The 16,344-nt window shown below is 32.2% G+C and overlaps 1 protein-coding gene across 3 annotated transcripts in view; it reads left to right on the top strand.

The window, feature by feature from the left end:
• Positions 1-5,222: 5,222 nt before the first annotated feature.
• Positions 5,223-16,344, top strand: part of LOC126884694 (gastrula zinc finger protein XlCGF46.1-like) — a 220,260-nt gene continuing 209,138 nt past the window's right edge. Inside the window, exon 1 of one of the 3 annotated variants that reach the window (XM_050650783.1) lies at positions 5,223-5,997. In XM_050650783.1, the coding sequence (XP_050506740.1) occupies positions 5,881-5,997 (117 nt within the window). In that variant the 5' untranslated portion in view covers positions 5,223-5,880. The remainder of the gene's footprint in view (positions 5,998-16,344) is intronic. The other 2 variants (XM_050650777.1, XM_050650782.1) reach the window with 2 other exon arrangements.

The following is a 16,344-nucleotide window of genomic DNA, read 5'->3' on the forward strand; positions in this document are numbered from 1 at the left end:
TTATGTGCCCAATATCTCCTGAATTTTCCATTTCCTTGTATTATTCGTATGTGTGAATGGCCAACAAAGAGAAAGAGTAAAAATATACACCTACCTTGGTACGAACGTCAATGAAAATTGGGACCATTCCATAGAAATCAAATGTAGGATAGAGAAAGCAAGATCTGCATTTCAAAAAATGGCGTTTGTCGATACCCATAAAAGTCAGATTACTACGATGTTGTATGGATGAGGAAGGATTAGTTTTAAATAAAAAAAAATATTATAGTTAAAGAAAAAATTGTCTGGCTAATTGGTCCCTACCGAAGCTATCAAATTAATTAAAAAAAAAAACGATTTTGTATCTTTCCTATACTGTTGTACGGAGTTAAGTCGTCTAGTCTCACAGGCGCCACCTGCAAGAAAATTGAGGCTTTTGAAATCTGGCTTTATCGTCGAATCCTGGAGATATCTTTACCGACCACATTACTAATCAGAGTGTTTTGCTAAGAATGCAAAAAGAAAAAGAGCTGTTAATCAAAATAAATACAGCCAAAATCGAATACCTCGGCCACATCATGAGGAACAGTGAAAGGTATGGACTGCTGCAACTAATCTTGCAGGGAAAAGTAGAAGGAAAGCGAGGACCAGGAAGGCGAAGGATTTCCTATCTGAAAAATCTACGTACGTGGTTCAACACAACCACTACAAATATTTTTAGAACAGCAGTGTGAAAAGTACAGATTGCCATGATGGTCGCCAACATCCAAAACTAATAGGCACTACAAGAAGAAAATTCGTATGTGCCTTATCCCTTATCTCTACTAGGTTGATATAACTAATGAAATATTTACAACAAATACAGCTTTATACACTGCGCGGGTGAGCTGAGCTTTACACTAGGTAACAGTACAAACTGTGTTTTTTTTTCTCAAAGTTCGCAGCACCCTGTGGAATTTTCTAGCATCTATAAAATACTGAAATTAAAACCCAACTGTAGCCTCAGGTTTTCCATTCTGTTTCTTGATTCATTCGCTTATGTGGGATAATAAAAAAGTTAGGTACTTTAACAACTAGCCATGTTCTTCATCAATACAGGGTGTTTCTAAATAAGTGCGACAAACTTTAAGGGGTAATTCTGCATGAAAATATAATGACCGGTTGTTTTGTAAACATATGTCCGCAAATACTTCGTTTCCGAGATACGGGATGTTGAATTTTTCCTTGCAAACTGACAATTTATTTATTGCTCTAATACCGTTTGAGATATGCAAATTAAATTTGGTAGGTTTTAAGGGGTAGTTATTGCGCATTTTTTACGTACAATTAAAAATTTTATATTCACCATTGGCGTTCATACGGGTCATATTACCCTGTCATATTACCCGTATGCACTCCAATGGTGAATATACAATTCTTAATTGCATGTCAAAGATGCGTAATAACTATCTCTTAAAACCTACCAAATTTCATTTGCATATCTCAACCGGTTTTAGAGCAATAAATAAATCGTCAGTTTGTAAGAAAAAATTCAACATCCCGTATCTCAATGTTGTTCTGAAGCTATTTCATTGTGGCATTTTTACAATTAGCTCTTTTGAATGGGAAATAAGCCAAAATTTTAAATTAATAAAACCACGCAACTCATAAATATTGGCAATATCATTTTAAAGTCTTCTACTTTAAAATGTATAATATATGTCTGAATTGCCGATTTAAATGAGTCAGATGGATCCGGTCCTGAAATTTCAGGTAGAAAAGTCGAAATACTTTGAGCTCCACAACTTTTATAGTTTTCAGAAGAAACATTGTAAATTTAAATAATAAACCGAAATATGTAGAAGCAGTGTACAGTGATCTGTTAATAGCTGTAAGTACAGTTTCCAAATTTGCAGTAGTTTCATTAGAAGCATTGTTTTTATATACATACGAAGACCATTATTTATATTTCGTATTTATTAATTATTTAAACACTAGTTTCAACTATTGTCATTATCTTGCTAATGGCTAGATCGACTATTTACTTTTAAATAAACAGAGTCGGACCTACCCAAATTAAAATTATTGAAATTACAGTTCAATTTAAATTTAAAAAAAGATAAAGATTAAATTTGACAAAATTTCAGGTGGTACTTCTGACTACAGGGGTCCATCAATTAATCCCGATCAGCAAAACATTACTTATTCTACCATCACTAAGCAACAACCATTAACAAAATTCCCAACAAAAAACCAGGCCATAATTTTACCGGCAGTAGACGGAATAAGAACAGAAGAGTACACCATTGCAGTAGGAACTATAGTCCATCCAAAAAAATGTACTGTTCTCATCCAAAATGTCAAACGGAAGAATATGCATCTACCTTTCAAGCATACAAGTTGTAGATGATTTTCTAAGTCAACATGGTGAAATTAAAATTAGAGAACATAATATAATCAAAGCACGTAAACTAATTACACCCGCTAATAGATTAGTTCTATCCCAAGTATGTCCATCTATACCCCATAACATAATCGAACAGTCTTTAATCAATCTTGGTTTTAAATTCGGATGTCTCCGATTTCGTTCCTTAGAGCTGGAATAAAAGACCCGCAATACAGCCATGTACTTAGTTTTCGAAGACAAGTTTACTTTGCACCTACAGGCAATTTTACTGTACCCGACTCCGTCCTATTTGATTTTGAAAATATTTCGTACCGAATTTTTCTTTCCGATAAACTAACTTGTTACAAATGCCACCAATCTGGTCACGTTTCCTCGTACTGTACCTCAAATCCCTCTTATCCACAAAATACTCAAAAGCCCCAAACGGAGGAAAATTTTCTTCCACAAATACCATCTACTAGCCCCGAACAAAATCAAATTACACATGTAAATGACGAATCTCGAGAAGAAATGGATGCTCAAGTCAGCACTGATACCAATAATAAAAATAAACGATCTCACTCGGAAGTTTCATCCCCTACTTGCTCCACTCCAAAAACAGAAACTACAGAAACTATACCGACAGAATTCACGAAACTAAAACCAGTGCAAATTAAAAAGAAGAAAAAAATTATCAAATTAGACAAATCCACTTCAGAAACTACTAATATTGAGTCATTATTACAACCAGTTAAACAATTTATCCAGGATGCATCACCACCATATGTACTAAATTACACCCAATTACTAGCATTCTTAGAAGACGTTCACGGTTCTTCCACCCCAGTAGAACTGGCCCTAGAATACACACAAAATATACACGGGTTGGGACATATGCTAACTGAAATATATCCCATGTTGAACGAAAGAGCAATTAAATCTAGAATTACAAGAATCAAGAAAAAACTACTTAGTAAAATAAACCAAGATTTTAGTATTCAGGATGGCACCTCTGAAGATACTGACGCATCACAGGAAAATACTCCTTCCAACGATAAATAAAAAAAAAGATGGAAAAAACTTGACGACAACAAACTACAACGCATCAACCCAAATTAGTCACCAAAAGGGATAATGCCACAAAAACGACGAGATCAAGTCATACAACACCGCTTGAGAATAGGACATACCAGGTTAACCCACCAGTACCTAATGAAGAAAGAACAACAAAAACTGTGCTATGTTTGTGATATTCCTCTGACAATCGAACACATTATTGTTAGTTGCCCACTCTATCACCTGGAACGATTTCAAAGTGATTTACCAAGTGATCTGAAAAGTGCTCTGAACTATAGTAAATGTGATAAAGTGACCAAGTTTCTAAAACTAACTAAATTGTACAATCTAATATAAAAATAAGCTTAAGTTCTCAATTGTAATTAGTTGTTATACGCAAACATCTGATATTATGTACAACTCTTCCTCGCCAATAACCTTTCATGGTTGACGCGGTTTACTTAATAATAAAAAAAAATATGAGTGCTACCTTATGAACAATTTAAAACCAACTTTGTAAAAACTCTATAGTTCATAGTTTATATCAATTTAATATGTATCGTAATTGTACCACCGCACCGCTAATAACCTTTTATGGTTGATGCGTGTTATTTCTAATAAAAAAAAAATGAGTCAGATTAAATAAATTATTAGAAGAATTTTTTACTAAGCAACAATATTTTTGTTTAATTTAGTAATATTTTGTATTTTGACAACGACACCCGATTTGGGCGTCGAAACGTTAATAAAATTATTTTTTCAATTTAATTGTGGCTTATTTTCCATTAAAAATAGTTAATCCCGTATCTCGGAAACGAAGCATTTGTGTACATATGTTTATAAAGCATACGGTCATTATTTTTTCATGCAGAATTACCCCTTAAAGTTTGTCGTTCTTATTTAGAAACACCCTGTACTGATGAAGAACATGGCTACTTGTTAAAGTATCTAACTTTTTTATTATCCAACATAAGTGAATGATTCAAAAAACAAAATGTTAAGAAAACCTGAGGCTATAGTTTGGTTTTAATTTCGGTATTTTATATATGCTAGAATATTCCACAGGGTTTTCCGAACTTTTAGAAAAAAAAACACAGTTTGATTGGTACACTCGGTATACAATGACAATTTACCTGTCTAGCAACAATATTATTACAGCGATATTGTTAAATAATAAGGCTATAACATATTCAAAAAAACACTTAAGTCGGACAACAGGTTTAGGAAATTCGAGACATCGAAAATTAATTTTGTATTGTGCCAGTTTTCTCTGACGCGCAGTGCAGTATGTACATACTGTAAATATTATTTGATGCGATCTGTTCGCTCAGTTTGGAAATATTTTCACAGATTCATTGTTGGAAACATATCCACATATAACACAAAAATTCCTATCTCGCACTATTAATAACTCAAATAAACTTGTCTTGTTTAATTGAAAACAGGAGAATAATCACGAATAATGGGAGTTAAGATAAAGGGAGTATGGAAGAGAGAGAGAGAGAGAGAGAGAGTGTGTGTGTGTGTGTGTGTGTGTGTGTGTGCGCACGCGATATATTCAATTACTGCATACATCATTTGTCGCATTCAGAACACGAAAAAGTGACCGAAGCGGGTCCGCGACTGTGGGGAATTCGTTCTCTGAATGTGGCGCTACTTGCGGAACGTGTTACGGAACGGTCGTCATGACAGTGAGCTCATTATAATTCCGCTACCTCCTTCCAGCGTATGCTACTTTTGTGAATTTGTTGATAGATGGCGTCAAGTACTAAATATTTTTTTTTGCGATTTTTTCACAAAATTTTTTTAAATTTTCGTAAAATCTTTTTTTTGCGTAATTTTTCACTAACGGTGGTAAATTGTCACGTAAGAAACCTTCCTTTTTCAAATGCCGTACGATTTTTTTGTTTCAGAGGTCCCAAGCATTTTTAATTAAGGTTCTGAGAAAAAAACCGAGCAAATATTGCTCGCGAGCTGGTTGATAACATCAAATGTAGAAAGATGGCCTATTTTGGACACGTAGTAAGGGGAGGTCGATATAATATTCTTCAACTTATTATGATGGATAAAATCGATAAGATTGTTTCGTACAATTTCTGTAGAGAAATAATAAATGCACCAAATTGAATTTTAAATTTTAGTACATATAGGGAAAGATTGAAACTCAGACAACGTTGCAAGCAGGAACTGTAAATTGCCTACATTTGGCGCAACTCGGTGATATATTTTTTAGATAAAAATCATAACGATATTTTCACAACCAATTTAAATTTCGAAGTTATCGAGTGTTAGAAGAGAAAGCTGAAAGAAGAACTTTTTCAAGTCTACGTGTACATAACCTAAAAACAAAAATGTAAACAAAAACAAAGATATAAATATTGTGGATATAAATATTTCGCTTTCATTCATACTTGTATGTATATTAAAACAAACAGTTTTTATGAAAAAAATCGAATTTGATTTTTAAACTCATAAGCACAATGACTACACCCGTAGCGCTCTATCAATGCAGATTATGTTTAAATAGAACTCCAAGCAGAGTTAACATATTTGGTGGAGATTTTCCCCAAAAACTAGATGTATTAACATCCATAAAGGTAATTTGTTTTAAAGAATTATAATTTTATTCTTCATTTAATGACTAAGTCCAATTCATACTTCTGTGTAGTATTATGTTGAATCCTTCCCTGATTTCTTTGTTTTATTGTATTTCATTATACAGTAAAACCTCGATATAACGGACTAATTGGGGGGACGGGATGTCCGTTAAAGCCGAAAGTCCGTTATATAAAAATCGCTATAAAATCAATCAAAAATTCTTTTGTTGAAAATATGTACTGTATTTAGATACAGTGTACAAGTCTGTAAGTTAAAAAAGGAATCGGCAATAGGAAAGTAGCAAACAGTTATTGTTTGCTACTTTGTTACTTTTCTACTTTATCTAAAAACTTTCTGCAACATACTCGTTTGGTTGCCAAAATTATTCAGTGATCCATGAGTTGAATAAGCGATGTATTTTTTGGCAAAAACATACAATTAAAGTTGATTGATTAAAGAGAATGTCGAATATTTTCTGGGGGATAAGCAGGAGCGTTGCCTAAAATGTATAAACATTTCACCTCTTTGGTAGGTATTTCCAGTTTCTTCTCTTGAAATTTTCTCACTGTAGGTACAAATTCATTAAAATCCAATTTTTGAAAAGATCTGTGATGAACCATGCCTTATTAGAGCTATAATATGAAACTGGCAGATGATGCATTATATCTTTGATATCTCTAATATTACGAGGTTTGCCAACAATTATAGCAGTCAATCCATGTGATCCGTCAGCGTTAGCACAAAACAGGCCAAGATTTTGCTCTTGCTGATTTTTCTTCCAGAATTCGATTTTTCATATTTTTTTGCATTCATTTTTTTTATATTTGATCGGATTTTTGTCCGTTATATCCGAAGTCCGTTACATAGAGGTCCGTTCTATCGAGGTTTTACTGTATTAGCATTCAAGATACTATAAATAACAAGATAGGATCTTCCTGTAGCGCAAATCCGTCCGAGTTCGCGCATAGCATGCCGTAACTGGAGACCTGAATTTGAATTCTTGTTGTTAGCTTACAACCGCTAGTATCCGCTAGCAATTCAAACTAATCGGACATTAAGAACTTGCAGGTCTCTAGTTACTTCATGACTCCCCTCTCTTCAGGATGCGCAATATATTATCTTGTTATTTATATATAGTATCATGATTAGCATTCATTTTATATACTGATATGACGAAAAAGTGTTACAAGTTACATTCCACTACTCTCATGCTTTTTATATTTATTATATTGTGCACAAAATGTTCTGCATAACATGGGCTGCCGTTGGAAAACTTAGAATTGTCCTCAAGAACAGTAATACTCCTATAACTCTTAAGAAAAGTTTACAATTCCTTCATCCTCCCAGCCATCACAATACAGTCTAAAGACAATTACATTAACCATAAAATCCTCCAATAAAATACGAGTAACCCAGCTCTCAGTGGAAAGACTTATGCTGGGAATAACTTGAAAGCATTGCATCCACAATGAAGAAATACATATAAAAACAAAAGTAGAGAATCTAATACAATGCACTGCTTTATTGGAGTGATCTTGAGTAGCGGGTAGGCAACAGGAAACATAGGCGGCATAAGAGAAGTGTGGGCCAAACTCCAAAAAGATGGCTATACAATGTGAAGGAAAAGTCAGGAATACAGTCACACTAAATGGCATAGCATTCCATCTACCCAAGTTAGGTTTTTTAATTTTCTTTCTGCCTTCAATCCAAACCATAGCTTTATCTATTGCCTGTGTTAATTCTGTTTCATTTACCTCTGTTAGTATTTTGGTTTCTGCTTTGGTTTTCTGAGTTTTCTGAGTTGTTCCTGGCCTTTATTCCATATGTATACCTCATCATTTATTTTTAATTTTTGAAATCCTAGACAGTTTTTTCTTCTGATTTAATTTCTTTATTCTTCATTCTGATTGCCCTGTATCCTATGTTCAGTTCTTTTCATATTATCGTTAATATATACTTTGCCCTTAATTTCTCTCAGTTTACTTTTGGTTCTTATTACTTACATTACACTACTTATGGCCGGTTTCACCAACGACAAATAGAAGTTCTTTCGATGAATAAAGTTATTCAACCAATAAACTGACACATCTACGTTTCACTGACGTCAAATAACATTTTATAGAATAGAATAAAATAGAAATCTGCTTTATTGTCACTGAAAATTTTTACAATTTTATGGATAAAGCTTACATACAGTCAAAAGAAAAATAATATCAACAACAAATATCAAATAACAACTACAATTTACTAAAATTAGATAAATCGTCAATATACAGTAAATATGATATAAAACCAAAGACAAAAACAATTAATTGCAAAATTTATATAAATTGCAAATTGAACATACTTCAACAAATAAAATAAAATACAACATTAGGAATTGACAGTTTAAGCTGCTGCGTATGAAACCCAATTTTCTTAGTTATTCATTAAGAAATTCTTCTATTGAATAATATGGTCCTTTAGATAGATAGGCTTTGGTCATTTTACGGCACTTTGGGAAATACATTGCAGATTTAAGTTGTAAAAGGAGATGGTTGTAAAGTTTTTTTGCGGAATATAATATAGATTTCTTTACTAACTCAGTGGATGGGATCGGTAAATAAATATCAAAGATTGAATTTCTGGTGGAGTAAATATGATTGGGCCTTGCTGGAACGACATGAAGGTGTTTACGAATTAAACAAACCGTTTCTAGAATATATAAAGATGGAAGTGTTAAAATTTCGTGATTTCTGAAGTAACTTGTGTAGATCTTCTGAGGCCAAACAGATATCTTATTGCTCTTTTTTGCAATTTAAAAATAACATCAAATTGAGCAGCTGTACTAGAACCCCAAAGAGGAAGACCATATCGAAGATGAGACTCGAACAATGAAAAATATGTTATTTTAGAAGATGCTAAATTGAGTTCCCTTGAGACAGATCTTATTGCATAGCAAGCTGAGGCGAGTTTCTTACTTAACGAATCGATATGAAGGGACCATTTGAGGTTGCTGTCTAAAAAAATACCAAGAAATTTTACAGAATCAACGGTACTGATCTGGCTGTTATTAAGAGGCAAAGGTTGAAGAGCTCCTTTATAGGATAATGCTACTGTTTTGTCTATATTAAAAGAGAGTAAATTAGAGTCAGACCAGGTCTTTATCGTCAGTAGATCCGAAGTTATAGTTTCATGAAGAGATGCAATAGTTGAGTTGCTCCAAGCGATACTGGTATCATCAGCAAAAAGAAAAATTTTCCCATCGATTTTTATGAACAGAAGAGGACCCAATACTGAACCTTGCGGTACTCCACATACAATGTTTTTGAGACTAGAGTCAGTATCATTTGCTCTAACTAGTCGTTTCCTATTATTCAAGTAGGATTGGAACCAATACAAAGAAATACCTCTAATTCCATAGAAATTTAGTTTTTTAATCAAGATGTCGTGATTTCCACAATCAAAAGCTTTGGCATAGTCACAGAAAACAGTGGCAGTATAAAGATTATTGTTTAGTGCTTGAATTTATATATTTATTTATCAAATAAGTGTTTACTCTTCGAATAAATTCACAAGTTAATCTCATTTTAAATACATATCTATAACAAAGAAAATTCGTCATTTTAATTTTAAATTATCAAAATTGTATTGAAACAATAAAAATATAATCAACTAATAAATTTTATTTGACAAATAACTATTCACTGATTTATTTGTTGTTGGTGGAACCGTATTGACTGTAAAAACAAAGACAACATAATAAGAGCGTTCGCGGGCACCTGTCGGCGACTAGTCGTTGACAATTCCTAACCTCACCTAATATAAATAATACCATTAATAGATAAATAAACAAGGTATATTTACTTTTAATTAATATTTATAACTAATTATTAAATTATATTAGGTAAATATACCTTGTATATTTATCTGTTAACGATATTATTTATATTATTTTAAAGTGCTCATGTGATTTGCTGACAATTTGTCACCGACAGGTATGCGCGAACACACCTAATGTGTGTTCTCTACTTTGAGGTCACTTTTTGTGTCTAGTAGAGATGTGTCCCACTTTTTATTGCAGAAAACATTGACTAAAGTTCTGCAAGCAAACTAAGAGAGTCATTAATATTCAGCTCAGTGGGGTGCTATTCTTCAAAGTGTGAAATTCTATCAACAAGGGAACAATCTGTTTTATACAATGATCCCCTGTTTATTTAAGTACACATTTCTATTAATACTATACTATTGTGCGTCCCACCTTGACTTTACAGTACAGGCAAAGAATACATATCTCTCACAAGAACCGACACGGACGGCGATTCTTTTGTTGTTAGCATGTACTTAATTTTAGTATCGAGTTGGCAAGTGTACACGCGAGTACACTGAGAAAAGTCTCACACATTTCTGGCGTGTATCAATAAAATTTTAGTTGCACTGAGAGAAAGGTTGCATGCAGGGCCGGCTTTTGTTGACATTCTTAATATGGTGTAATTATTTTTGATTTACAAAAGGTTGCAAATACAACACAAAGTAATGGTGAGAATTATATTGATTAAAACCATGGATAAAATACCTTTTTTATCCTGATTTTAGCATTGAAAGACCAATAATAAAATATATTATAGTGGCGTGACATTCACTAATTATTCTTTTTGGCTTATATTGATACAACGATACAAAATATAATTTGTTGTTTTCACCAATTTTGAAAAAGTGTGAACAAGTTGGTGAGAATTTGAACGACTTGGTGTGACCTAATAGGCTGTCTGTCCGTCCGACCGCGAATATAACTCCTTCAGTCACTATACCAGGTAGAATGACAAATGAGGTGTCAAATGAAAGCTTATAATCCATGGATGGTACTCAAGGTGAGACATTTGACCTAGACTGTCTGTCCGTCCGACCGGAAATGTAACTCCTCCGTCACTATACCAGGTAGAATCACAAATGAGGTGTCGAATGAAAGCTCATAATACATGGATATTACTAAAGGTGGGAAATTTGACCTAGGACTTCCGGTTTTAGAAATGCGACCGGAAGTACTCTTTTAAAGTCACCGCAATAGCACAAGTGATATATTATTCGACGCGCATTCGCAAGACGAGAACAAATATATACTTCTGGTTTCATGACTGTCTGTCCGTCCGACCACGAATACAACTCCTCAGTTACTAATACAGATAGAATGACAAATGAGGTGTCGAATGAAAGCTTATAACCCATGGATGGTATTAAAGATGAGAAATTTGACATCGGACTTCGGTTTTAGAGTTACAACCGTAGGTACTGCTTTAAAGTCACTCAAAATATGATATGAATGTAAAACAAGATGACAAAATTAGTAAAATCGTAGATCAATCGACGCAAAGTTACACGAAGAGTTCCAATATCGACTTCCAGTTCTACTTTCGATTACTTTGGGTGAAAACCTAGGACCAATTACTTGTTTGTCGAGGTATTTCCTAATTCATTATATTCGTTATTTCGTAAAATAATCGAAAAAAACCAGCCGTTGTAACCGTCACGGAATCCAATTCTTTTTGGATGACAAATGTTCGTGATCAACAACAAGAAACTGTATGCTAAAATCGAATGTCAATATTTTCAATTTTTATTGTCTTGGAAACCAGCCAAAACATTCCGTACATTCCAGCCAAAACCAGCCAGTACATTCTTTAAAATCGAATATCGGGGTAAATAAATAAAAAACCAATAAGTATTGTACTATTTTATTTCTATAAATATAAAGATGTAATAACTGAAAAAATATATATAGTATACAATAAAAACTAATAAGCAATCGAGAAAAGAGAAAAAGTAATTTTTTAAATTAATATATTAATTAATATATATATATGGAAACGTTTTGATCATTATGGTCAGAAGCTTATATTCCATATGAAAGCAGCCTTTAGCTTTTTTTGTTGGAACGCAAGTATAATCAAGAGAATGTAAACCTATTATGAAGAGTGTATTGTCAATTATCAAGCATTAACTTGAATGTTGAAACAATTTCAAGTGATATTGGATCATCCTTTTTGAATTAGCTAAATTATATAATGTTACTCCTGAAAATCCTGAATTTCAAGTAGTCAGTCATAAATTGTTTTATATATTTGACCTAAGTTATTGTTTTATACAAACTACAGAAACAATTTAATGAAACATAGTTTATTAAATTTAATTTAGGTTTGCTGATAAAAGTACTTTATGGAAGTTTTTGTGAGTATTGGATTCTCAACTTTTTAAACACAGCACGTGGCTTGTGGAATGAACACATATAAAATATGACTTTGTGCTCTTCCTGCAGATGCATTTGGTACAGTAGAGGTCAAAGAAAGGTTAGAGAATTTGTATAATATTTTAGATTCAAATTCTTTGTGAAATCCCAATAAATACAAAATTAATTTTTTATACGATAGTTTATAGTTCATGAAAAAGCTTAAAATAATTAATTCACATAATCAAGATATCTCAAAAAGAATTAAATTGTATAAATGTTGGAAAATAACAATTAATAGTTGTAGGCTATATAAGAAAATATATATATATATATAGAAAATAAGTCTATACAAAATATTATGAGATACAAACTGATACAAAAACAAAATACTAACGCCAAGCCAAGCCAAACAAACAATTGTGACTACAAACGCCGATCCTGTACAAGACAAATGCCACCAAAATTATTTGCTATTCATACAAATTGAGAAATGGCCGATCTGGCACACGCGCATAAAAATTTAGTTCATAGATAATCCGTTTGTGTCGGTTCTTGGGAGATATGTATTCTTTGGTACAGGTTCTTATGACCAACAGTGATGCCAAATTTTATCAGAAACAGGTTTTAAGCAAACATACTTTTTTTTTCTATAGGATAACTATTAATAACCTAGGAATTAATATTATTGACATTTTGTGGCTGTCAGGGGTTCTAAAACTTTTTTTTCGAAAAATACCTTTATGTGAACAAAATAAAAATAATTTTGTATAAAACATTTATATAATAATGTATTTAAGCACATAAATATGTTAAACCTTAATAAATACGTAGGTACCTAAAGGAATAATTAAAATAGATTTAAACTATACATTTTAGCTTCTCTCTATAATCCCGTCTTCCTCACTTTCACGGCCACTGTCGTAGGGTATAAACACATCAAAATGACATTAATTTCATCTTGGAAATCAGTCATTAAGAATAACAATAAACGGTACTCACCGGAGGGACCGCAGACGTTCGGAAACAATTAGCGTCTCTTTGCAAAGACAATGACGTCGACTTTGCAAAGTAACAAGACACTTACTTAACACACACACTACACATTACTCCCCTGACTTAGTGATAAGTTATACAATTACGTGGCTAAAGGTTCTAGTTCTAAACCAAAGCCAGAATCAGAGAAAAAAAAAAGAATAACAATAAACTGCAATTAGGATTCAAATTTTCCAAATAAGCAATGAGTTACTCAATACAATGTTATCAGTAATAACTTTAAGCTTATTTAATATTCTTTGTTATAACATAATTTAGGTGAACTGACCATCAACAATTATACTTTATTTATTCTCAACTGTAGGGCCTGGTAGAACAATATAAAACTTTACTTAAACTTAAACTTGACTGACAATATATTTTATATTTTTCTTGACATTACTTCAAAACTTTCTATACTGTCAATACATAAATTAACAACCATAGAACAACATCCACTTTTAATGTTGAATGAATATTCTAACATTCAACCAAAAAAAGTTATTACGTATATCGATTATAAAATTGCTGATTATTTTCGAAAATGACTATCACTCACAAAAAAAAACAATGAAAAATATTGTTTTACTTTACTGTACTTAACGGGTTAGTTTTAATTTAACATTTTTAGGGATCTACGTTTTTAGGACCTTGGTAATGTCCGATTGAAAATTCTTTTGAAGAAAATCGGCATCGCCGCGCTAAAACTCCCATAAGGATTGTATTGTCGCATGTTCGTGTACTGTAAAGTCAAGGTGGGACATACTATTCGCGGTGTGCAAGTACTTGGAAAGGGAAACGAGAAACGACCGTGCGCGAGTCGCGGAGAAATATTGCAACTATCTTAAATAATTCATATTGTCAATTGAAATTGTCAAATTGACGTATATTTCATACCTTCTGTCATTGACTTAGAAAAATTATATATTGCTCCACAATATTGATATGATATGCAATTATTATATAAAGGTAAATTTAATTAATTGTATTTTGCTTGCAATACTGCATTTTAATAACGGATTTTATTTACTACATACAATTGTTTACGTTTGCTAAACATAACCTGCATCTTATTTTTTTCTTCTTATTATTTTTTTGGACTATGGTCTTGACAATTATCCAGCAACCAGGACTAATATAATTGGCCAATATAATTAAAAGTGCGAATAAAAGTACAGAGCGTAGAAATAGAGGTCGCTTTGCCGAACTTGCACGGTCCCAATAGGTACCCTGCTGAGGTGAATATTAATGACTCTCTTAGTTTTCTTGCAGAAGTATATAAATTATTTAGTTATTGCCCACTTATAATTTTCTATAGCATCTATAAGTTTATTATATTTTTAATAAAACTTTCTTTTTTTTAACAAAGTGTTTCATTGGGTATTTTATGTTAAAGGTACACAAAGAGGATGGCTTACCAAAATATAGTTGTACAAAATGTGTAAAAGAAGTTATGATGGCATTGATGGTCAAGAAACGTATTATAAAAGCACACCAGTTTCTATTAGAAGCTCTAGAAAAGAAGAGAGCAAGATTAGAGATAACCCCTATTTTTAATAAAGTCGAATCTTCAGTAGTTTCTAAAAAATCTAAACCAATAAAACAAAATCAAACCCAATCGAAGTCAAAATTAGTTGATAACTCAAATGAAGCAAAAACAGATGAAGATGCAAATGATAACCCAAATGAAGCAACAGCAGATGAAGATTCAAATGAAGGAAGTATAAAATGTGAGATAAAAATTGAAGGAGTAGAAACAACAAATCAACCAAACACAATTAAACAAGAAAAGGTAGTAATAGGTCAAGATGTACAAGAGATAGTTGATGATGTCCAGAAACGTAATGAGAGTACTGGCTTTACTTGTGAAACATGTAATTCAAGATTTTTAGGTAATCATTTATTTTTTTTTATTAGAAATATGTATTATATTTTCAGTAGTAATAGGGAACTTGGACATTTTTTTTACATAATAATTAATGTCCAGTTTTCTATAAAAATGAGATTTCCAAAATTTTACGTATCAAAAACTCATAATAACTTAGAAGTACAAATTTAAAGTCTTCTGTATTTTAAAATAGTTCAAACGACCCGTGACGTCACACAGTTTAACTATATGGTTCCGTTTATGGATATAATTAGGTATATTCTTCTTCTTCTTTAGTTTATTGGCCTCCACCTACTTGGGTATACCTTGTCGTGGAATAAAGGAAAAATATTTATATTCTATTAACATTTATCATATGTCAGTGTAATAATATATATCAGTTTGTTAACATTGGAGTTTGATATAGTTATTGAAGGAAAGGAAAGAAGGTTTACTACGGAAAATAAAACCATTTTGTAAAAGTACAATTTTTCTATGAATAGTTCAAACGATCAAAAACACTTGTAACATCACATAATGAGCCTTCCTTATCAAGTTCTCATTCCAGAATTCACCAGAATATGGATATCTTTTATCAAAATGTTCGAGGACTTAATACCAAACTGAATGTTCTTTGCAGTAATGTTATCTCTAACAATAACTCAGTAATTGTGCTAAGTGAGACATGGCTTACAGAAGAAATCTCTGATGTTGAGCTTGAGCTGTTTGAATATAATATATATATACAGGGTGATTGATTAGTGCGAGGAAGCTCAGTAGATCTGTTATAGTAAAAATTACAAAAAAAAGTTATTAACAAAAATTGTAGGCAGCTTTAAACTCCACATTTTAAAATTAGTTACAATCTTACAGGTTGTTCCATAAGATGGTGGCAGACCAAACTTATGTTTTTTTAAATGGAACACCCTGTATTTTATTTTAAATTTGAAATCTGTTTCACTTCCACATCACAAAAATGTAAAGTTTTATTATGTTATACCGGGTATTTAAAAAGTTATAACCAATATTACCTGAAAATCGTGTCAAGTTAACTCCCTGTATAATTAAAAAGGAGTATTGGGACCGTGCAAGTTCGGCAAAGCGACCCCTATTTCTACGCTCTGTACTTTTATTCGCACTTTTAATTATATTGGCCAATTATATTAGTCCTGGTTACTGGACAATTGTCAAGGCCATAGTCCAAAAAAATAATAAGAAGAAAAAATAAGATTCAGGTTATGT

The sequence above is a fragment of the Diabrotica virgifera genome, chromosome 5, assembly GCF_917563875.1.
Source record: "Diabrotica virgifera virgifera chromosome 5, PGI_DIABVI_V3a".
Lineage (NCBI taxonomy): Eukaryota > Metazoa > Arthropoda > Insecta > Coleoptera > Chrysomelidae > Diabrotica > Diabrotica virgifera.